Here is a 24,527-nt window from a genome sequence, read left to right on the forward strand (position 1 = left end):
TACCAGTATTAATTGCTAACTCCATCGTAAACTTGAATTATCGTAAGACGAATTATCGTCACTCATGCACCACCTGTATTTACAAACGCACAAAAATTGCAAACGAACACTGACCTATTTTAACTTCCGACACAAGGAGAGCAAGTGAAGTCGGCTCATTGAATTAATGTACCTATTCCAGCCTCTTGGGCAAACGTATCGTACACCGTACGCTGCCTGATTGTACGTTGTTGCCTGCGCCAGTTGCCCGCGAAATTTAAATATACGTATTTTTCAAAATATTGTCGTATCGATATTAATTGCTAACACCATTGTAAAAGCGAATTATCGTAAGTCGAATTATCGTAACGAGCACTACCTGTATTTAATTGTAAGTATATGCGTAATAGTGCTTAACTACGGTATCGGTTGTTTGTCCGGCGGTTAGTCGAATGTTTGTTGATTGGCAACGGTCGTGAGAGTCAGTCTCTTCACAGCCTTGGTACAGTGTGGTTCAAACTAGTGGGGACTCAAGAAAAGGGAATGCAGCCATAGTTATCGGTGCCTTCAAATCCTCTTAAGTATTCCTTTTCATCTTAAAGTTCATTTAGGGAAATTCCTCTAGGAGATATGCATATCTAAATGTAAGGAGAGTTTCTTGAGGCTTGCTTTAGATGAGGGTTACGAAGTAGAGATTGTGCTCATGCCAATCTGATTCTACCATATTTCAAGCAAGGAACATTGAACGCGCCAACAGTAAGATTATATCGCTTATGTTTTAGATTAATATACACAGTGCAATGCAGTTATTTAATCACAATTTGAACTAGCATGTGAGTGGAGTAACCTGGGTGTCGTAGCATAAGACTTAGGCTATGATTAGGTTAGTACATTTCAAATCGTTTAGGCTATACATTAACGCTTACGATTTGAAATGCTCTACTTATTCTGATGAGTTGGAATAATACCCTTACAGTATTCAGTATAGATAAAAGATCGGCAAGGAAATATTTGCTAAATTTAAACTGTAAGTCCTAGCTGAAGCTGAGAAAACAATGTTCAAGCTGCTAATGACTATAAATTATTGTGCATCAGCAACATGGATGAAACTCAACCGTATTTAAAATTGGAGAGAAAGTATTTTAATCAAAACTACTAGGCATGAAAGAACACATATTACTGCTATTTTTACGCCAATATATGATAAATACAGCAGTCCCCGGTTATCAGTGGGGTTCCATTCCTGACCGCATGATGATAACCGAAGATTGCTGACAATCGAAAATTGGCGATAATAGTGCCAATCCTCAGTTGTTGGCGGCGATAACCAGGGATCAGCGCCGCCGATAACCGGGGATCAGCATCGATAACCAGAGATTGGCACCGGTAATCAGGAATCGATGTAAAAAATCTGGTTATCGTCGTCACTAGACAAATACCATAAAACCACATCGCAGCTAACCGAGGCTGCTGATAACCAGGGACTGCCTGTACATAAAGCTCATATTATGATGAAATCAAGTGAAAATAGTGAACGGAATCTTGATTTTTTTTTTTTTTACACAAAACAAACATGCCCCCAAACAGCCAACGTCATCTATTAACGAAAAAAAATAGCTAAATTAATTTCACAATGAGACGTATTTAAGTTATATTTTGACTTAAAAACACTTTGTATAACAAAAAATAACTTGGCCCATATAAATAAAGTATCTAGAGATTCATTTACGCCAACTAGAAGCAAGAAAAGCACTCTGAACTGAGTTAAGTGTGGCGAAATAAACTTAATGCAAACTAAAACATTGATCACTATGATCACAATTTATAATACGAAAGCAATATAAGAATACAGTAAACCCCGTATTCGCGGGGGATGCGTACCACACGCCCCCGCGAATATTTAAAACCCCTCTAAAAACACTTAAAACTGCCTATTTTCATAGTTTAAACACAAGAAAAACCCTCTAAAAATGTTTATACCTGAATATTTTAATAGTTTTATCACAAAAAGTGCATTTAGTCATGAAAATGATATGAAAATACAGTAATTAGTGAATATTTCTCTGTGAAAAATGCAGTGAATGGGTGAATTTTCCTCGAATAATGGGTAGATACGTTCCACAGAGAAATCCGCGAATACGTGAGAACGTGAATACAGGGGGTTTACTGTATGTACAATATTATTGAATACAGTGAATTAAAGCATAACATTTTAAAAGATCCATGGAAAAGATGCATATTTGTTATGTTGATGCTTGTATAATACGATATTATGTGAATGTAGAGTACAGTATAATGTAGGCTAGGCTGCCGTATATGTATACGATATACCATAGTGTAGGCTAATTCTTGTTTGTTATTCAGTTTCTCTTTGTAGTGAATTTTGATAAGTCACTCTGCATGAACCTCCAGAATTAGCTGATATTAATAATTACTATACTGTGTATGTGCAGAATATACTTTATAGTGTAGGGTAGGCTACCATATCAGAGTGAACCTCCAGAATTAGCTGATATTAATAATTACTATACTGTGTATGTGCAGAATATACTTTATAGTGTAGGGTAGGCTACCATATATGTATACATGGTACTGAATACCTTGTGTAGGCTAGGCTATATTCGAGATATATTTTTTCCAACAAACGATGGGTTTTTGGAACCTACCCCCATCGTAAGTAGGATAATACCTGTATAAGCATTTATGGTGTTTTTTGTGTGTTTGAACTGTCAAAATAGGTAGTTCTAGGTGTTTTTAGAAGGGTTCTAAGTATTCACAGATTTTAGCTATTCGCGGGTGCCTGTGTTACGCATCCCCCATGAACACGGGCTGTTTACTGTATATGTATGCACGTATGTAGATACGTATAAGAGATGTGTATAAATATCAGTCCTGGAGAAGCAGTTTCTTGATGATGCATCAAAGTTGTAACCTCTCCATGATAGACCTATAAATAAGGCTAATGGGAGGAATGCCTTATTCCTTTTACAATTCAGTTTTAAAGTACAGTAACTGAAACAGTTGTGTATAATTATATAAAGTAGCCCTGCTCAGCCATTCATAGCTATTTTTGACAGTGCCCATCATTGTCTCCTTATCCCCTAAGTGTTTAAGGCCATCACCTAAGATGTCTTAAATCAGGAGATAAGAAATTCTTAGCACTACATTTGAGGCTGTAGGGTCTTGACCCTACAACCTTTTTTGCATGTAAGTTTCACATAGAATTTCCCAAACCACTCTTAAGTACTGCTTCAGTAGTGATCTAAGTGAAAAATTACACATGTAACCATGAGTGATGTTTTGAACTCCCAGTTCAAGTTGGCTATGTAGATCCTCAGAAGGCAGTGTGCAGAGTTCAGAAGTGTCTGGCAAAGATCAAGAAGAACATTTGGTAGTGAGGGTTCTCAGGGGAGGGTACTTTTTACCTTTTGTTATATTTTTACCCCTATCAACTTCCTGGTAGTCTTCTCTCCACACTTCACACAGAGAGGTTACAAGTTTGGAAGGGTATATTGGACAGTTGTTATGCAGTGAGGCCATCTAGCCATGGGCATTTCCTGTCTCAACAAATTTATTCATATTACTGTACTCCCTTTTTGATGAGTCATTCAGTTTGGTCCTGGTGGCCTTTTGGAAGGGCAAAGGATGATTTCTGTCGACATGTAGGACACGTACTTCCAAATCCCAGTACATCTTCAGTCGAAGTAAAGCATTCTCCTGTGAGTTGAAGTTTTAGCAGTATGGAGTCATCTGCTTGGTATCAGGGTAGTTCTGTCATATTTGGACGAATGGTTCATTCTCACCAATTTTTTTTTATGATGACCTTGAGGGTGAAGAATTATGTTTTATGTCTAGCCTCAGGAGTGGGCATTTTGTTTAATGTTGACTAATCTATGCTTTTCTGATCCAGTCAGTTGCTTACCCAGGGATGAGAGCAGCTCTCTCTTGTTAGGGGTTTTCCAACAGAGAGATGGATAGACAATTGTCTTCCACTTTTGAGAACTGTAATGGGTTGGCCTCTAGACTTCAGGAATCTTTACACTGTCCTCTGATGTCTCAGGGGCAGAATGAGGGGCCATTCAGAGAAACTTTCGATGTCAGGGAGTTGGAAGGTAAAAATCCTACAGCTCTTGGCAGTTTGGAATGGTCTTGCGCAAGTCTCGATTCTTACATAAGACGACAATTATCTCATTTTGTCCTGTGGAAAAACTTTGTTATAGAAGACCAACTCAGCAGAAAAGGGCAAGATCTTCATTCAGATAGTCTCTTCTTCCTCAAGTTTGCCAGAAGTTGTGTAACCTTTGGGGAGACCCAGACACCCATGTGTTCATGACTTCCCAAAACACTACACTATCAGTTCACTGCCCTCCATGCCAGGATCCTCAGGCATGGGCAATTGATGCCTTCCTTCAAGAATAGTCAAATCTAGACCTTTATGCTTTTCCTCTGTTTGCTGTTTTGAGGAAATACAAAATAAGTTGTGAGCTTTACAGAACACAAGTATGAATTTGATAGCTCATTCATGGCCCTAAAGGGAAAGGTCCCCTAACCTCCTTTCCTTGTGGTTATGTTCCTTGTTTTCTTCCATTCAGGAAAGATCTTTTCAGACAGTCTCATTTGAGAAGATGCCATCAAACCTCCACATGTTTCATCCTACTGCTTCAACTTTAGAAGATTCGACTGGGGGTTCAGGAGATCTTGTAATAGATGTGGATGTCCCTACCCTCGCTGAGGGTCGTGGGTTAGAGGCTGCTCCCCCTTGTACTGTTTTTTCAGGAGGTGATGCACAGAAGATGACTGAGTGTTGGGACTCCTTAGGCCTACCAGGTGTACCAACCCTTTCCAGCCTTTTGTCTCACTGTTTGTCCACCCACACTCTAGTTTCGTACTCCATGACGGTTTTCAAGTCGACTGTCTCAGTGACATTATCTTATCTCTCTACTGCTAAAGCTAGTCTCCTTAGCCTCCTTTCAGCTGTGTACGACACTTGCTGCTCCCCACTCCGTTACATCAGCCGTGTTGATGCCATGATCTACCACATTTGCTCCTTCTGACTTCCTTATCCAATCTGTTTGCAATAGTCAAAGGTATCTTCATGAAATTCGGTCAATCTGAGGTTAAAGAATCCAAGAAGAGAAGTCGTAGACCCCTTCTTCTTCATTTTCGTCAACTTCCTCTTCATCTTCGTCTTCTGCCCCATCTCTACCCATCAGACGATGAAGGAAAAGAGACTTCGTAGCTCCTCCATGTAAGAAGATTTGTGTCTTCCTTGGGATCTCATTCTTCTTCTCCTGTAGCTGTCCTTCGTTTCGTCTAAGCATGTCCATGCTAAACCAGTTTGTGCTTCTACTCGAGTTACCTCCCAGAACCGTTTTTCTGTCAGGGCACACGTACGTGTTCCTTCTGCTGTTTCCAATGCTCCTCAACCAGCTGATGACGTTGGGACTGTCACCCATTCAGTTTGAGCTCCCCTTCAGAAGGCTTCTGTTGTTTCTACTCCTCGTCCTGCTCCAGATCCAAGTGTTCCTTCCACTCACGTACACATCCCACATACTGAAAGTTAACAAGATTGTGCAACATTCCTCATACGTCTTCTTCACGTCATCATTCTCGATCATGTTCCCCAAGAAGGTACCATGTTCAGTGTTCTCGCTCACACAGACGAGACCGTGATTCACGCTCCTGTTCACACAGCTGTGATCAAGCAACACGTAAAACGAATCACTTACCTGTACGTGATCGTGACTCACGCTCCCATTCTCACAGCTGTGACCATACTACACATTACCTAAGTCCTGCATGGCACACTGAGAAATCACATCCTGCATCTTACAAGCAGCATTCTCATGCACATGTCCATGACAGAGATACAGTACACTCCATCTAGTTCTAAAGACTTATAGGGCCCAAGAAAGTCTTAGTTCTTGAAAGAGCCTATGCTCCAGTTATAAATCAGGACATCTTATCTGTACCTGACTTATCTGATAGACCAGATCGTGACTCCAGAGGCCATGAGGTAGAGGATGCTTTCCATCAAGAGTTCTTGTCTTCCTATGCTGAAGTGCTCAAATTAATTCGTGGTTGTAACGGCTTACTGAAGAGGCTGTAGCAACCAATTCGAATTTATCGTCTGGTATTGAAGACTTGTTAGGCCCTAATAAGGAAGCGAAAGCATCCCTGGGATTGCCATGCCCCAAGCTTGCCATCAGAATTCTTAAACAAGTGAATTCCCTTATCTCAGGTCAAGATAACTCCTTACGTTCCAGTACAGTAGATCCTTCAAGTTATTAACTCCACCTCTTCCCTGACAAGCATTTTTATGCTACTACAATGGATGTTGTGCAACAAAAACAAGTTGACCCCAGACCTAGTTTTGGTTAGGCATGGGAATAACCTTGGACCAAGTTAAGGCAAAGGGCACTTCCTTTACCTTTCAAGAATCAGCAAGATTGGACGCAACTGCTTCATTGGCCTTTCAGGCTGTTTCATGGTTAGACCTTTGGTCGAGCAGTGGCTATGGCCAAAACTGAAGATGGAGGAGCCTTTGGTAAAACCATCTCATACTTGTCCCATCTAATGGCTAATATGTGGGCCAACTGGCTGCTTAAAAGAAGAGATTCTGCCCTCTCCAAATTCTTGAAGTTCGTTAGTACGGATTCAGTGTTAGCCTTAAGAAATGCAGGGCTGATGGTAACGACAGGTTGGTACATCAAGTTGTCTCAAAATCATCTGTTCCTTCTTGAGCTAGCACATCCAAATCAAGACCACAAACATCTACCTATGTCTCACCAAAGAAGACTGAAGTCAGGACAGCTCAACATAGGGCTTGTCAACCATCTCCTTCTACATCCAAGAAAACTCCTCAGCAACGACCTTTTCAGCCCTGCTCTTCCACGCCTGGGAGAGGAGGCAGAGTCGGGGGTGCCTGGCGAATCATTGGGCAACTTGGCAGCAGTTCGGGCCAGAGACAGGTAGTAGATGTCCTTTGGATGGGATATCTACTCCCCTTCGAATTTCCTCCCCCACTCTCCAAGTGTCCACTTCATCAATCAGCGTACTCTCTAGGATGAGCGAAACATCTTGCTCTTCAAGGCGAGGTGAAGATGATGGAAAAAGGAGCCGTGGAGATAGTGAGGGACGTATCTCCAGGATTTACATCCGTGCCTTTCTGGTTCCTAAGGCTACGAGCCATTGGAGACCAGTAATAGACCTGTCAACCTTCAACCTCTTGATCAGAAAGATACGGCTCAATATGGAAATTCCTCGCACAGTTCTTTAAGCCATCAGGAAGAATGATTTCATTCTCACGGTAGATCTGAAGGATGCGTATTTCCAGATTCCGATACATCAACCTTCCTGTAAGTATCTTTGCTTCAGTTTGGGAGAGAGAGTTTATCAGTTCAAGGTCCTATGCTTCGGTCTTTCAACTGCCCCACAAGTCTTCATCAGGGTCTTCACCTTAATTTTGACACAGGCACATTCTCAAGGCATGCGGATCTTAAGATTCCTCAACGACTGGCTGGTTCTAGCAAATTCTTGGATAAAGTTGATCCAACACAGGGACAGCCTTCAGTTTTGTCACGGCGTAGGCATCGTGATAAATTTGGAAAAGTCAAACCTCACTCCAAGTCAAAGACATCTATACCTGGGTATGATGATAGACACGACAGTATCGAAAATAGTCTCTTCAGAGCAACGACTAGTGAAGTTCAGTAACTTTGCCCATCTCTTCCTCTCCAGACAGAAGCAACCCACTCATCAGTGGCAGGTCAGTCTAAGTTTCCTGTCGTCCGTAGAGAAGTTAATCCCTCACGGTCGAATACACATTCGATCCCTCCAATGGCAACTAAAGGAGTTTTGGTCCTCTGCAAAGTATCCTCCTTTGTTCCCAGTTCCACTATCAGAAGTGAAGAAAGACTTAGCTTGGTGGCTGGACGACAGGAACCTGATTATAGGAGTGCCCCTTCGCTCTCCACCTCCAGAGATTCTTCTGTTCTCAGACACCTCACATGAGGGCTGGGGAGCACACTTGGAAGATCTTTCCAATTTCAGGAGTGTGGGATTACCAAGACAAACAGCTCCTTATCAACATCTTGGAGCTGAAAGCAGCCTTCCTAGAATTCAGGAATTTCAAGAAAGGGTAACAGGGCACTCCATGGTACTACTGTCCGATAACACTACAGTGGTTGCCTATGTCAACAAACAGGGGGTTCCTAGTGTCTCGTAATCTTCACAACTTGACAATCCAACTGCACCAGTGGGCAGTCTCCCAATCGGTAGTTCTTTCGGCCAGATACATCCCAGACAAGAAGAGCGTGGTGGCAGACAAGCTGAGTCGCTGGGGTCAAGTTCTAGGAACAGAGTAGTCACTACATCAAGAGGTGGTAGAAAGACTTTTTCATCTGTGGGGAAGGCCATCAATAGACCTGCTTGCAACAAGACACAATAAAAAACTAGAGGTATCTTGTTCAGTCATTCCAGATCTCTGGGCTGTGGCAGAGTACGCTCTTTAACATCCTTGGGACGATCTGGACATTGACGCCTTTCTTCCCTTTCGCCTCATCCGTCAAGTCATCAACAGAGTGATGATTTCCCAGAACCACAGGATGACCCTTGTAGCTCCCTTGTGGCCTCACACTGAATGGTACCCCGATCTTCTAGGCTTACTAACTGAAGCACCAAGGGAGATTCCTCCTTGGCACAACCTTCTGTGTTAACCATGCATCGAGAGATTTCACCAGTCAGTAGGGTCCCTATCTCTTCATGGCTGGAGACTATCCAGTTTCTCCTGTGTGCGAGAGGCTTTTCTTGCAGAGCAGCAACAGAAATGTCAGGTTATCTCAGGAGGCGTTCTACAGCTGCACACCAGGGAAAGTGGGGCATCGACTGATTGGTGTCGTCAATGGGTATCTCTCCAATCAGAAGTACTATTCAACAAGTAGTAGACTTCTTCATTTTTCTTTGTAGGAAGAAACTTCTTTCAGCAGTCAAGGGATACAGGGCTGCCCTAGGCTTAGTTCTATGTCTGAAATATGTGAATATCTTCAGGGGAGGTTTCTATGCTTCTCAAGAGTTTCGAAAGGTCCTGTTCCCCAAGAGATCTTAAACCTCCCAATTGGGACCTAGCATTGGTGCTTAGCAGTCTCACATGTAGTCCATACGAACCCTTAAGAGCTTCTTCAGACAGGAATTTAACTCTCAAGATGGTTTTCGTTTTAGCCTTAGCATCTTCCAAGAAAGTAAGTGGACTACTTGGACTATCTTTTAACATTAAACATACAAGGGGCTGGGGGCCAGTAACCTTTGAATTTGTCCTGGTATTCATGGCTAAGACTCAAAATCCCTCCGTTCCCGACAACATATTCGAGTCTGTCTCCATCCCTTCGCTTGTGGATTTTGTTGGTAATGACCCTGATGAGTTACTTTTATGCCCTGTTAGGGCATTGTGTAACTACCTAAAAAGGACTCAACACCTCAGACCGGGTTGTTGAAGATGTTTTGTTAGCACAGGCTGGATCAAGAAGGAAGTGTCCAAAAATACTGTCTCCTCTTGGCTTCGAGAAGTAATTAAACAAGCCTGTTTGTCTTCTTCAAACCCAAAGCCAATTCAGTGTGCGCAAGAGCATGTGATGTCGGGTCAAGCCCTTCCATTGTGTTTAAAAAGACACTGTCGGTTCAACAGTTCAAAGGACCTTAAAGGCTGGAAAATGGCTATGCCAAACCACCTTCACATCCTTCTATCTGTGGGATGTTACCCACAGGTCCTTGGATACTCTTTTCTTGGGTCCAGTGGTGGCTACTCAACAAGTTGTGTAGCTCATCCAGTGCCCCTAACGGTACAGTTTGTATCTAACCCAAGATGTTGGTTTTGAAAGTGAGAGTGATTGGTTTGACAGGTCTACTTCCTCTGTCTTTCTTTTTTTCCTCTACTGGTGGGCTGTGGAGAGAATTTATCCATCATATGCTGGAACTGGTCAGATACAGGTGAGAATAGAGCTCCTTTCCAGTAGTTTTACTTGATTGTCCCATACACATTACAGATTACTTTGGAAGCAAGTCCCTTCCTCTCTCTTTCAAGGGGAGAGAGGAAATGATGACAAACAAGGATCGTAGCTAACAAAGTTCTTTATTTCACTACAAGACACAATGTAACAGGAGTTCCACATTGTCTCTTAACCCAGATGTCTGGCTGGCAAGTAACCTTTTACTTTACAGTTCAAAGGCTTACGACTCCTTCCCATGCCCCTCTTTGGCCAGGAAGTGGGCCCAGGTAAGCTGAATCTCCAGTTGGTTCTGAGGCTTTCTCTATCCCCCCTCCAAGAGTGAGTCTCCCTTATGTTAAGACAAAATGTTTGTTTTGTTCTGTATATGAACAAATAACAATTTTTAAAACAATTTGTATTTTTCATAACTTAAAAACCTGCGGCTTAACATATACTGCCCACCTCAAGCAACCCCTCATATTTTACATGGGCCAGAGAAAACTGACGCAATGCTTCTGAGATTGGGTATGGGAGGTCAGCTCCTCCTCCTACTCATTGCCATCTTGGACATCTGCTGATGCTACCAATTTCCTCGTAACATTTTTTAACCGGACTCCAAGTAGCGCTAGAGAATTTTTCCCTTATGTTAAGACTGCAGGTTTGTTAGTTATGAAAAATACAAATTGATTTAAATTTGTCATCTTAGGTGTAGTCCTCCAGATTTTAGCATAACCTCAGTTGAGCCTTTTGATAAGGCATCACTGAAGAACTTTGAAGACACTTTTCATTTAGCCCTTGCTGTGGCAAAGTGTATTAGTGAGCTTGAAGCCCTTTCTTGTATGTGGGCTTTTTTCTAGTGGCAGCCTCTCTCATGTCTTTCATTGCTTTGTGACAGTACCTAATTTAACTGCTTTGGTAGGCAGTGAAGAAGTGGCTGTCTTTATTTCCATTTAGTCCTGCTGTATTAAGGGTTTATATTAGTGAGCTTCAAGCCCCTTCTTGTTTTTGGGCTTTGTTGCATTGGCAACCTCTCTCTTTTCTTTCATTGCTTAGAGAAAAGATATAGAAGTGAAAGCCCTTCCCAGATTTTTGACTGTCTAATTTAACTGCTGAGGTAGGCAGTGAAGAAATGACTGCCTTAATGTCCAGTTAGAACTCTTCAGGGTTTACCTGGACAAACATAAACTTTTTAGAGGAGGAGTTAAGTATTTATCTGTGGTGTTAGGAGACCAAACATACCTATGTCCAAGGATGTTAAGTCAGTGCACACAGAGTTGATTCCTGAGCTTTTACCATTTTTGAAATAATCCTCATGGCTTCCGTGCTGTGGGCACGTCTTTATCTCCTTTAAAATTTCCCTAGGGAAGGTTGTCATGCAGCTCATGGGAGATGTAACTGTTGTTAACTGTCATTATTTGCAAAATGTTCAAATTTAGTATGACATATAAAGCCCTTAGTGCTATCATTGCAGAGAGGACGCTTTCTCCTGAACCAAATATGATAGTAACCTTGCTTCCTATCTTATCGTTAGTTATTAGGAAATCCCGCTATCCAATTATGGGAGCATGAAGATGCACATTGGTGTATAGGAGCACACTTTCATATATGAAGGTGATAGTTGTCTTTAGTTTTGGACTGTTGGTTATGGGCTTTCAACTTGGGCACAGGATCACACAACGGGCAGGAATGTTGAGAAGCTTTTTTTTTCCCTCAGTAAAAAGCTTTTAGTTCGCTTGGCTGAACATTGTTTCTCTAGCCGCTCTAACCCACCATCCTCAGTCAATGTGGTAGTCAGCTAACTTTAACAGTAGGTAAGATTCATTCCAAATAATGATAATTTTCACGATAAAATTAATTATTGGGGTACTTACTGACTGTTAAGTGGAAACCCACCCAGCGTCCCCACATAGTGGGTGGTCATGAAGAATTCTGACAAGAACATAAACATTCCAGCGCCACCTGGTGGGAAAAAGGTGATTACAGAGAGTCCTAGCTGCTTAACCAAGCGATATTTTGTTATTTTGCCAATCGTGCCTAATGGCGCAAAGATAAAAGGTAACTTTAACAGGAGGCAAGTATCTAAATAATTAATTTTATCATGGAAATTATCATTTGTTGAAAGAATTTGTATTTTTTAGTACCAGATATTGTGAAATAATAATCTATCTTTTTCTCCAGTTTTGGTCATGAAGGATGAATGTTTTGCATTTTTTCTTTTCAGCTTTTCTTGAAATATGAAGTGTTGGCTGAGCCAGAGCCTGTTTATACTTGGTACAAGAATGGAAAAGAAATTCAAAAGAGTGACAGTAACATATTTAAGGTTAGATGCTTTGTTTTCTTATCATTTAGAATATATATTAAGCATGTCCCTAGACCAGGCTAAATTTAAGCAGGGGCATCATTTTGGGGGGCTTCGGGGGGCCCACTTGCTCCCCTCAAGACACTGATGGCCCACCCCGAAGACTGGTTTGCCCCCTAGCCTTTAAAAAAAAATAATAATAACAAAAACAGTAAAATTCACTCCAAGGTGTGTGTGTGTGTTTGGGGATGGAGACTGGAGAGGGTCCTCTGTTTGAAATGACCAAGACTTGATCGCATTCTAGCTTGTCAGGAGGTAGAAGCAGTGTTGCCTAATTTCAGCTAGATCTCACTATTTTTCATGATTTTTAGCAGAGAAAAAATGCTCCTAGCCATTAGTGGAAAAGGTTAGCTGAACAAGCATTCTGTAATCAATCCATCAAATGAGAACTGCTAAGTTTTACACACACAACAACTGAACTGTGATCATATGGAGAACCATTCCATTAACAATTGTAAACAAGATACATAGGATCATCAGTTGTCAGCCAGGAGCCCAGCCATCCATTTATTTGTCCAATTCTGTGCTGTAGTAATAATTTTATGAAGTGAATTATGTGACTATATATTATACTGTATATGGACTCTGAGAAGAAGAGGAATGGCCCCCCAGTCCCATGCAGCCCTAAAATGGGCAGGGGGTGCTAAGAATCTCACGGTCTCCTAATTCTTTTATTCATACTAAAAATACTAGCAAAATTGGCAATTGGAATGTGAGAATGCTAAATCAGGATAGTAAAATTGAAGAGTTAGTGGCAGTTTTTCAAAGTTATGAATTAGACATGTGTGCTGTAACAGAGAAGATTAACTGGCGTCAATAAATTGGATTTGGGGAATAATTTATTGTAAAACATTCATGAGACATGCTGGGATCGGGAGCTGCAGTATTCCCCCGTAACATCTCAAGTCAAACCGATCTCCCTCTATCCTCTACTGAGCTGCTAAAGTTGCCATATAAGAGTTGCCAGAAGTCATTTATGGCCCATGGAAGTAATCTGAACGCTTTTCCCACAAAATTCATTCAAACTGTATGGCGCAAAATCTTGAATATCAAAATGCCACACATAGCCAAAAATTGTTTTATTGCATGAAAATGTCGTTCAGTACTTATATTTTCATGTCCCGGTCCGCGTTTGTACATTTGCCAACTCTAACCCTTTATAGTCATTTCTGCCTCGAACACAAGGGTAAAATTCTAACGCAGCGCGACATGGTCGTGTCTTGGATTGCTTTAATGGTAGGCTACTTATCTGGGATGTAGGGGGTCAATAGTGCACTGAGCCATTTTGCTGTTATGTAGGTAGAAGTGGGTATGTTTGAGATGAAGGACGAATGTGGTACATACGTAGCTGAAATTGATATGCTGATCTGCGCCGGTTACGTACAGTTAATTATTTGTAGTTTATTGTTAATATCTCCATTATTACTGACTATTTTTACTTCAAATAAATTGCAAGTTCAAGGCAGAACCTTTCTATATGAAATGGACACCCTTTAGATTGTATTATTGCCTTCTCTATTTTTTCTAGATTTTCCTTTATCGTTTGAAATTTGGTCTATTTTCTTAGCATTAGTGAAGCCACTTTTTGTATCCTAATTTTATAAATTATTGCTCGATCAATTTACGTAAAATCAATGCTAACTTATTCCAAATTTACTTGTCATTCAGGGAAAGGAAAAGCAGATGGATATACATTTTCAGAGTATAATTGTAACTATTCAACACGATGGCACTCAACTCAAAACACCTCCGAATGTATGTGAAATATGTCTTGTTCATTTACACAACACAAATAAGCATTGGTTTTATATATATATGTGTGTGTGTTTGTATAATATATATATATATATATATATATATATATATATATATATATATATATATATATATATATATATATATATATATATATATATATATATATATATATATATATATATATATATATATATATATATATATATATATATATATATATATATATATATATATATATATATATATATATATATATATATATATATATATATATATATATATATATATATATATATATATATATATATATATATATATATATATATATATATATATATATATATATATATATATATATATATATATATATATATTATATAAGAATGTGAGTGCATGCACATGTTCATGTATATATCTACATCTGATACAGTATACTAAACAAAAGAAAGGAAAAATATATGTACATCAATAAGTGTAAAGCAAAGTAAAGGGAAAGACCTTTTAGGTTGGTACTCACTCTTAGTTCTTCTTATGATATGAAGCAAAGAATGCAGCACAAAGCCCAACATCACATTTTTGGCATTCCCAAGTAGAGCGTACTCTGCGTTCGTGCCCAGCAACACACATTCTCAGTTTACCTTTGGGAAATTTATGCCACTCATGAAAATCTTCAGGCACTGCAATCTCATGTGAAGGCGGCTCAATTCAAGTTTCCCTGCTTGCAGCAATCTCTGCGTTGCTCCTTCTTTTGTGTGATGGCCTTTGAGGTCTGTAGTCCTCAACCAGAGCCTCAGTTATTGAAAGCATGTAGTGCTTTTGTGGCATTCTGTTCTGGGAGCTTGTATCTTTTTTATACAGTATATAACTGTTTAGAACAGCAGTCCCAAAAAGAGCAAAGGCCACCTTTATTGTCCATTTGACTGTATGCCTCTCAGCCAAATACTTGTAGTTTTGAGTCTTTAGGGTCGACTCCCCCTATACATTTATTATAATCAATAACAACACTGGGTTTTGTTACCACCTTCCCCCTGCTATTTGTGTAGTCAGAGTAACCTCCCTTTGTTTTTGTTGAAAGAAAAATTGGTTGTTTTTACCATCCTTGAAAGCAACACACAAAAGAGGTCCCTTTCTCCTTTCACACACTTTCTGGTTTGTCAAGGAGGCATTTACACAATTCTTGGGCAGCCCCTTCCTACTTTTTCTTACTGTACCAGTGGCATTAGTTTCAATTTTGTAAAGGTCCTGGAATAGCTGGGGAGAGGTAAAATAATTATCAAGGCCTACATGGTGACCCTGATATAAAAGGTAGCCTGCTTCATCAAACACATCACTAAATTGTAAGTGAAACCCTCACCACTCCTCTCTTCCTGCCTGACCCCCTTATACACCTCAAAGGTATGAGTATAGCCAGTTTCAGTATCACAAAGGCACCATAGCTTGACACCAAACCTTGCATGCCTTTTTTCCAGCATGTACTGTCGAAGATGAGGTGTGCGACCTCTAAAACCTACCATACTTTCATCTATCGCAATGTTTTGCAAGGGATGAAAATGTCTTTTGAACACTTGTACAGAATGATCAATAACTGGTTTGCTCTTATAAAGTGGATCATAATCTGGAGAGTCTTGGGCAGGCATTCCATCATTGTTCGCAAAGTGCAAAAATTTCGAGAAGTTTCAACTTATCTTGGGCAAAATGTTCCCGAAACCAAGGTTGAGAGATTGGTTTATGGCAAGTGTCCCAACAATCATTTATCTCTGGCAATCTTACAGTGCCCATATTGAGAGCTATGCCAATAAAAGCTCTCATTTCTCTGATGTTAGTGTGCCCATCTGTAATCCAGTTATGAACGGCTGATCGTGGATGGCGCTGCAAATACTCCCTCTTATTAGATACAAATGTATCACTGCACCTACTTATTTCATTTACTACAGTCTGCATGAAAGAATCAGGAAAAAATAAATTGAAATAAGCAATTGGGGGGGCGTCAGCCTGTGGAGAATTCATAGGTCCTGGGGTGGCACTAAATGGCACTGGAATAGGGCCAGCGTCCTCACCAATGAGGCATGCCCACACACCACCTGATGTGCATGCATTAGTTTCACTGTCGCTTTCCGTTTCACTAGCAGTATCGGAATTTGAAACTTCCTCATCACTTGTTTCATAAAATGAAATGTCAGTAATTTCATTTGAAACTGTAGGGACGCCATAACTTTCAACCTAAAATAAATAAAGTAACAACATTTTGCAACTGATTCACTGATATGCAATGCATTTATACAATTTACAGCTCGTATTATCTCCATTTTCTCTATATTATGTTTTTATCTAATATCATCATATAATAATTACAAAAAATAAGAACTGTTATAAAGATTATCTCTCGAAACCAAGACGCCAACCATGATATCCCAATTTTCATTAAAGAAAAAATTAGCTTTTGCTCCGAATTCACTTACAGTGATCCCTCGTCTGTTGCGGATAATGGGGACCAGAACCCCCCACGATAAGTGAAATTCCACGAAGTAGCATTGGCCCCTCCCTAGGGAGGCATATATATATAAAACACCCATGTATGAGCAACATCACATAAGCGAGGTAAGTATAAAGTGAACAAATGTACTGTACAGGTATACTATTTACAGTACCATATTTTACTTAAATATATTTACTGTACTGTACAGTACAATAATTATAAAACCTTGTACATATATTCACTCTCTCTCTCTCCCTCTCATATGAGACGTACATTACTGTACTGTTATTATAAAACCTTAATTATTATACAGTCACTCACTCTCTCTCATACGAGACGTTAACACGTATGTTCAACACTCACCAATGACAGTAGCGTAATATCTTGAGGTGACGATGACGACGATGAAAATGACAATGACGAGATACCTGTGCAGTTTGATGAATGTGATGATTAATTGATGACGATGATGGTGTTACTGCACAGGTATAATGAGGCCTTTATGTCAGTTCAGGAAGCGCCTCATCGTCAGATATCGGCGCTGGATCGTCACCATTTTCTTCCGAAAGAGGCGAAGAAGCTCGTGGTGGCGGTGAAGAGACTTCCACTCCACTCATAGATGCTTCAGGTTCACTCGGAGGCACTGGTGGTGTAGCTGGGGTTTTTACCTTGGTGAAGAACATGGTGATTGGTAGTTGTTGTCGTTGTTTTTTCTTCTGCTGTAAAATGCCCTTGTACAAGAACATAACCTCATCAACACGGTTCCTAACCTCGACAGCTCGAACCATGTCGTCGATTTCTTGTGCAAATTGTTGCATTGCCCTTGCCATGTTGCACAATTGTTGCAGGTTCTCCAGGGTAAGGCCACGCTCTTCAATGTCTTCGTCTTCCTCTTCTTGGCTTTCTTCTTCACTCGCAGACTTCGTCATCTCAACGAGGTCTTCATCTGTCAGTGGGTCCGAGTGGGCATCGATAAGACCGTTGACTTTATCTTCCGTCATGTCGATGAATCCTTCATCCTTGATGATGTTAGCCAACTTCACCGCCTTCTGCACTGCCGAGTGATGAATTTCGTCAGGAATGAAGCCTTTACAATCATGAACCACGTCAGGCCATAATTTCTTCCAGGCAGCATTTATGGTCTCGGTTTTCATGTCCTTCAATGCTTGCTGGATATTACGCAAGCATGATGCAATGTCGTAGTTACGCCAGTGCTTTTTCACACTGAAGTCTTTGGTATCATCGTCAAGTGCAGCGATGAGGCCCTCCATCGTTGAACGCATGTAGAGTACCTTAAGGGCACGAATAACACCTTGATCCATCGGCTGGATTAAAGATGTGGTGTTAGGGGACAGAAACTCGATCTGAACCCCATCATATTCCAAGTTCTTTGCATGGCCTCCTGCACAGACCATCAAGAGAAGGACCTTAAAGGGGAGTCCCTTCTCAGCCAGGTAGAGCTTCACCTGGAGAATGAAGCAATGGAAGAACCATTCGATGGTCAGGGCTTTCGTTATCCAGGCCTTAGAGTTATTCATCCAATACTAGGGGAGCAGAGCCTTATTTTTGTTTTTTAAGGCCCGTGGATTTTTGGACTTATAAATAAGGCCTGGCTTAATCATAAAGCCTGCAGCATTGCCACACATGATGAGTGTGACACAGTCCTTGTGGGCCTTGAAGCCTGTCCTCTTCACTTCATCCTTGAAGAGGAATGTTTGAGAAGGCATCCTCTTTCAAAAGAGACCTGTCTCGTCCATGTTAAAGACTTGCTCAGGGAGGTAGCCGCCATCACTGATGAGTTTAGGGAACACATCCTCCACGAAACGACGAGCACCTTCGGTGTCAGCAGAGGCAGCCTCACCATACAAAGGCACACTTTTGAGGCCAAACCTTTTTTGAAATTTTTCAAACCAGCCTTTGCTGGCTAAAAAGTCTGGTCTTCGAGCAGCCGAATCACTCGTGGCACCGCTAGTACTGGGTTGAGGGTCATCAGGATCTTCTTCAGCGCCTTCTTCAGCATCTCCTTCGTCGTCGTCACCAGGCAAGTTTTATCATAGAGAGATTTGGCCTTTGTTCTGATCATATTACTGTCCAAACTCACATTTTTTTTTCTGCGATCAGCAACCCACAAGGCTAATGCAGATTCCATTCTCATTATTCTCTTATTACGCACAGTTATCACACGTTTCGCTTCTCTATTGAAGCTTATTTCATTGCTTTTGCGGATGTTAACTTCCTCCTTCTTTATATAGCACACTGTCGATTCATTCACGCCATAATGGCGTGCTATCGCGCCATAGCTTTTGCCCTCTTTTAACATGTCTAAAAGTTTTACCTTTTCACTAATGTTCATCATATTCCTCTTCCTCTTGGGCTCACTAGAGGAACCTTTTGCAGGGGCACGGCGTTTAGGAGCCATTGTAAGGTCACGAAGGCACGACAAGTTAACTTTTAACTCAACACACAACACAAAATGCGCGCGATACAGTACACTTGAGAGCGTCTACAGCACAAGAGTGGCAACGAGAGGGATCAAGCAGGGGAAGAAGCTGCGTGATGCTGCGATGATGCGCAGCCAATCAGCTCACGGGTTACATCCACTTGTGCTGTCATTGGTCGATCTCGCACCGGGAACCAATCACGTGCCTTGTCCGAGTGCCCGTGGGTATATACGAAGCTTCCAGTCCTTGCACGTCGGTCTCGCAAGCCGTTCTTCTCACGTAACATGATGAAACATCGCTGTTTTCCGCGATATGGTTACTGATATGGTGGTACTTTTCAATTTTAATTTTTCGATGAATATTTCTGAAAAATCCGCGATGCAGTGAAGCCGGCAAAGTTGAAGCGCGGAGTGGAGAGGGATCACTGTATATGATATACGTATTCTTCCATTACTGGTAATTCTTATTATCACTGAAAACTTATTCTATCATGTCTTTATCCCATATTAACCTGTAATAATTACAAAAATAATGATAAAGATAATAGTTATCGAGAACTGGTCATGGAACACTCAAAACCAACACCGAGACTGAAGTTTTCCCGGGAATTCTTGCTTTTTTCCACGTCATAAGCTTTTTAACCAATTAAGTAACGGGATTATGATGATGCCATTGTGATGTAATAACATTTAGCCAATGACACTGTAGTATTGATACATCACCAGAGAGCAAGGTACTGGCATAGGAAACCTGTCTCTGTTTAAATCGGTCCACTAAAGTGGCTCAGCGTCGGGAGGAGGAAAGCCAGAAAAGTCGCTCTTTGTCTTTTGGCGGTTAATGATTTTACAGATGTATCCTGGTTCATTGTCCTCTTGTACATCTCCAAATCTGATATATCCTCTGGGTTCATTAATATCAATAGTGACTCGGCTCAGGTCTCTTTCATGTCATCAGTTGGGTTCCTTTTAATATCTTTGAATTTAGTCTCATCTTTTAGGATTTTCTTGAGCTTCTACTGGTAAGTATCAGTTGGGAGAAGGATATAAGTGGTGGTCTTATCCTCCCTACAGATTATAATGCCTGCATTTTCTTTTAACTTTTTTGGCAGCATTCCATGATTCAGTATTGAAAAGACCTCCCTTTTTTTGCAACTGTAATGAAGTCTTGTTGGAAGGGATCTTTGACCTGGACTTCCCCTTCATGTTCTAGTGTGAGGATGTTATCAAGAAGTACCCCTACCTCCAACCTAACTTCTTTTTCACATGGTCAGGCTTTTAATGATAAGGTCAATTAAGACCCAAATTTAGAAGCTTCTTGACATCCTGTGTGGGCCTATGGTGTATGAATGACTATATTCTCTGGGGCTTTCACATTGCCACTATTTAGCTCGCAGATTTTAGCTGAGATACCCCTTTCTCTATTACAGTACAGACAGTCCCCGGTTATCTCCAGGGGCTTGTCTAGCGATGAAAATCTGCCATTTTCGGCACTGCCACTATTTAGGCAGTCCCTGGTTTACTGACGGGGTTCCGTTCTTAGATTTTCAAAAAGCTGAGAAAACCTTACTTTTAATACTTTCTCTATTGAAAATGAGTACAGACAGTTTTTCAAAAAAACCCAAATTTTGATTATTCTGCCATTTTGGAGATTTCTTCAGTTTTTCGGGTAACCCTTGTCTAAACCAGAAATAATTTCTGATGAATATATTTGAAAATCTGCCATTTTAGAGGTGCTGATAATTGCTTATATTGGCGCTGATTTTCATTTATTGGCGATTTTCACTTACGAACAGAACCTCACTGATAACCAGGAACAGTCCCAGTTGGTTTACGACGGTGGTTCCGTTCTTATGCCGCACCATAAGCCAAAATTTGTTGTAAGCCGAGACATCGAAAACCAAATAATTGTCACTTTTAATCTCTTGGGTGTCATGAAAATGAAAACTGCATTTTTATTGAATTTTTCATAAAAACCTCTTAAGTTTTTATTACAGTGAACTTTGGGTGTATTGAAAATGCTTAAAATGTAAACTGCCATTTTTCATTGAAAAAGTTTTCATAAAAATCACAAAAAAATTTATTTGAAAATTTATTCTGCCATTTTGGAAAAAGCCGAATGGGCGAATTTTTTCCGTAATGATCAGATATGTTCCACAGAGAAACCAGCGAATGCGTGAGTCCGTAACCATGAGAACGCTGGAACAGGGTGTTTACTGTATTCTGCCAATTTAAATTTCTCCCATCAGATCAGCATCGTAAGGAACCCTGGAACATAAACTGATGAATAATATTTGAATAATTTGAAAAAACGTCTTAAGCCAAACCCGTTGTAACCCAGGAAATGCCTGTATTATAGTTCTTATATGTATTGATGGTGTAGTTGGAACTGCTTGAGAATGGAAAGAGCACATTATACCTTCCAAAATGTGTTGCAACTTTTGAATAAAAAACGCAACTACATCTTCATTGTGGAGTGGCAGTGAAAAGCTCCCTCAGGATATATATTCATTCATAGATCAGTTGGAATATAAGCCTACAGATGATGAAAAGAAGTTTCTTAATTGGAGTCTTAATTGCCGCTATATTAAAAAGCCTGACCCCCTGAAAAGAGGTTAGGTTTGAGGTAGAGGTATCTCTTTATAACATCCAAAAACTAAAACATAGCCTCATTACAGAAGCAAATATAAAGGACCATACAGAAGCCAACTTCTCAATAAGAAATTAAGAAATGAAGGATTATGTTTAAATGGAAATAGCAAATGTCCTAAAAGATATTTGAGCAGTGTGGTTAATGCTTATGCAATGTAGCCCCATAGGGAGTAGTGCCATCAGTGCACCTTATGCGGTGCACTGCAGGCATTACTTATAGCTTTTGTGGAAAAATTCAGTACAAAACTCAGCAAGTGCCTCTCATATCATGAACAGGAAGGCTGCTTTTTTTAACCACTTCACACAGTATGTAGGAAGACCAAGTATGGAAGAGACCACAAAAACACCATGATATTATCTAAGGCTTCATTCATTGAGGCTCTTTTCATCTTTATATACACATAAGCCAACCTTGAACAGAACAAGTGAAATTTTCATCCTTCTCTCCTGTTTGGGAAATAATCCCAAACAGGTTGCAACTCGGGAACAGCAATACAACTATACCTTTTTTGTGGAGTGTTTATAAATACAGGCTGTCCCCGGTTATCAGCAGGGGTTCTGTTCCCTACAGCGTGACAATAACCAAAAATTGGTGATAATAGCGCCGATCCCTGGGTATCGGTGCCGCCGATAAGCGAGGATCAGCGTTGATAACTGGGGATCAGCGCCGATAGCTGGAGATCGGTGTCGGAAATCCAGTCATCGTCGTCACTAGACAAGTGCTGTAAAACCAGATCACCTATAACCAAGGCCACTGACGACTGGGGATTGCCTGTATAGTTATGGAGAGAGTTTATAAATATAGAAGAGACAGTGTAATTCGATACCACATAAAGACAGTAGCTAATTACAATGAATTAGCCACAGATATTCAGTGTTCAAACTGTGCCTTTTTAGAATAGATATATGTTATTCTGTTTATCTTGTATCACTCATGTTTCATATGGAAACTTATTAAATGAACTCCTGAGGAAAGAAAAACTAGTAAGAAGAACAGAAAAAACATTATGAAAAGAAGGCCTACCAAGCTTCTACAGTATGTCATTTAATGAAATATGTTTGAGGAAAAATCTTTTTCCTTGTGTGACAGTACACCTGCAAAAATATGGGATTTAATGAGTTTTGAATTATTTTTAAATTGTTTGAAGTTCTAAAACTAATTTTCCAATTTTGCAAGCTTTAATGATTGGTTGCCTTGATGGAGGTTATGGAAGTGCTGGAGCCATCTGGGAAAAACTTGTGTTATTATTTATAAGACATTACATGCTAATTGATTTAGGCTCACTTAAGACCCAACACAGGAGTGATGAGTGTTGTGATTATTTTCCTCAAAGGTGATAGTTAAAGTAATATGTACAGTAAAGAATTATACTGAAACTTATTAACTTATTAACCAGTTAAAAAGGATTGCACAGTATACTGAATATAATTGTAATTACAATATTCATATTTAGTTTTTGCTCTATAATATAAAATGGGCATGTAGAATGGTCATACCTTGCCAACTATGATCTTTGAATTTGAATGGTTTCTAGGAACCTGTTAATGTTTCTTGTAATTTATAAAAGCATGAATTTATGTGTAACCATGGCTATTCTTCTGTAAAGGTCTTACGTCTTTCCAAGAGAATTTTTACTTTGACCTAACCTTGTGTAGAAAATATATTTAATTTTTGTTTTTTTTTTTTTTTCAGATATATGGGGTTGGAGTTCCAGATTCTGGTTTGTATTTTTGTGAAGCAGAAAATACTGAGGGAATTTGCCGTTCTTCAGAAATTACTGTCACTGTAAGTTTGCTTCCCAGTTTTCTTAGACGACACTTTATATTTAGTGTTTTTAGATTTAGTTAGATATTGAGAGAAACCTCCAAAAGTACTGATAAAAGAGACCTAAAGATAGGGTTTTTTTGGGGGGGGTGTGCTTGTTTCTCCAAATATCGTAAGATTGTAGCTACATACTGCTCAGGCTCTGCAAAGAAATACAGAATATTTATGAAATACATAGTAAAAGTTTTGATTTTGCCAATAATTACCATTCAGGAAGATGACATGCACAATACAGAAATTACAGTACTGTTATACAATATAGCCCATTAGTTCACTGTTAATGAAATTCCTGCATTGTTCCTTATTTGATAAAAGTTTGGTACAGTGTCGTGCATATGTAGTTTTCTGTTAACTTTTGCTTCTTTCATTGCCTTGACATCATGGCTGTTCATTATTATATATATATATATATATATATATATATATATATATATATATATATATATATATATATATATATATTTTTATAAATATTTACGCTGTTAAGCCCCCTCTAACATTTAGGGATAGAAATATCAGCCTGACTGAGACAGGGAAATTGCTTTGTCCCACGCTAGAAGCGTCTTCAGTTCAAACCTTAACGTCCGTTGGAGAACGGGATAGGTAAGTTAGGCCTTTACCCTATAGGAAAATTTCCCTATCAGCCTTAAGAATAGGTGGTCCTAAGGTCCCTTTTTCCTTCCTACCTGTCTCTTGGCGAATGTTTTTAACAAAAGCGTAGACGCCTAAGGCATGACTGATAGGCCTGTTTTGACCCAGGCTCGGTCAGAGAACTTCAGAGAGAGAACCAAGCTTTGGAGAGACCACTTACGGTATATGTGTTCACGAAGTCTAGATTAAGCCAACTTATTATATTGTTAGCTTCAACCCCTTTATTACAGTAAAATACTTAGGATTTAGGTTAAGCAAATCATTTTAAGTCTCGATGCTTTTCTTTGTGTCTCGGTCACTGTTTGGAAGAACGTTGCGTTGTATTTTTATACCATCTTAACGAGTAGAGATTCTTGTCCTTGTCCGCATCTGGTGACGTTTATTATAAAGTCTTTATTCCTTGAATA

At 39.9% G+C, this 24,527-nt stretch overlaps 1 protein-coding gene across 4 annotated transcripts in view; it reads left to right on the forward strand.

Annotated features, from left to right (window-relative positions):
- Window positions 1–24,527, forward strand: part of LOC136830825 (mucosa-associated lymphoid tissue lymphoma translocation protein 1-like) — a 255,412-nt gene that overhangs the window by 58,319 nt on the left and 172,566 nt on the right. For all 4 annotated transcript variants that reach the window (XM_067090794.1, XM_067090797.1, XM_067090795.1 and 1 more), the window contains exons 6-7: window positions 12,184–12,282; window positions 23,338–23,430. In XM_067090794.1, coding sequence (XP_066946895.1) covers window positions 12,184–12,282; window positions 23,338–23,430 — 192 coding nt within the window. The remainder of the gene's footprint in view (window positions 1–12,183; window positions 12,283–23,337; window positions 23,431–24,527) is intronic.

Source organism: Macrobrachium rosenbergii, chromosome 47 (genome assembly GCF_040412425.1).
Source record: "Macrobrachium rosenbergii isolate ZJJX-2024 chromosome 47, ASM4041242v1, whole genome shotgun sequence".
Classification (NCBI taxonomy): domain Eukaryota; kingdom Metazoa; phylum Arthropoda; class Malacostraca; order Decapoda; family Palaemonidae; genus Macrobrachium; species Macrobrachium rosenbergii.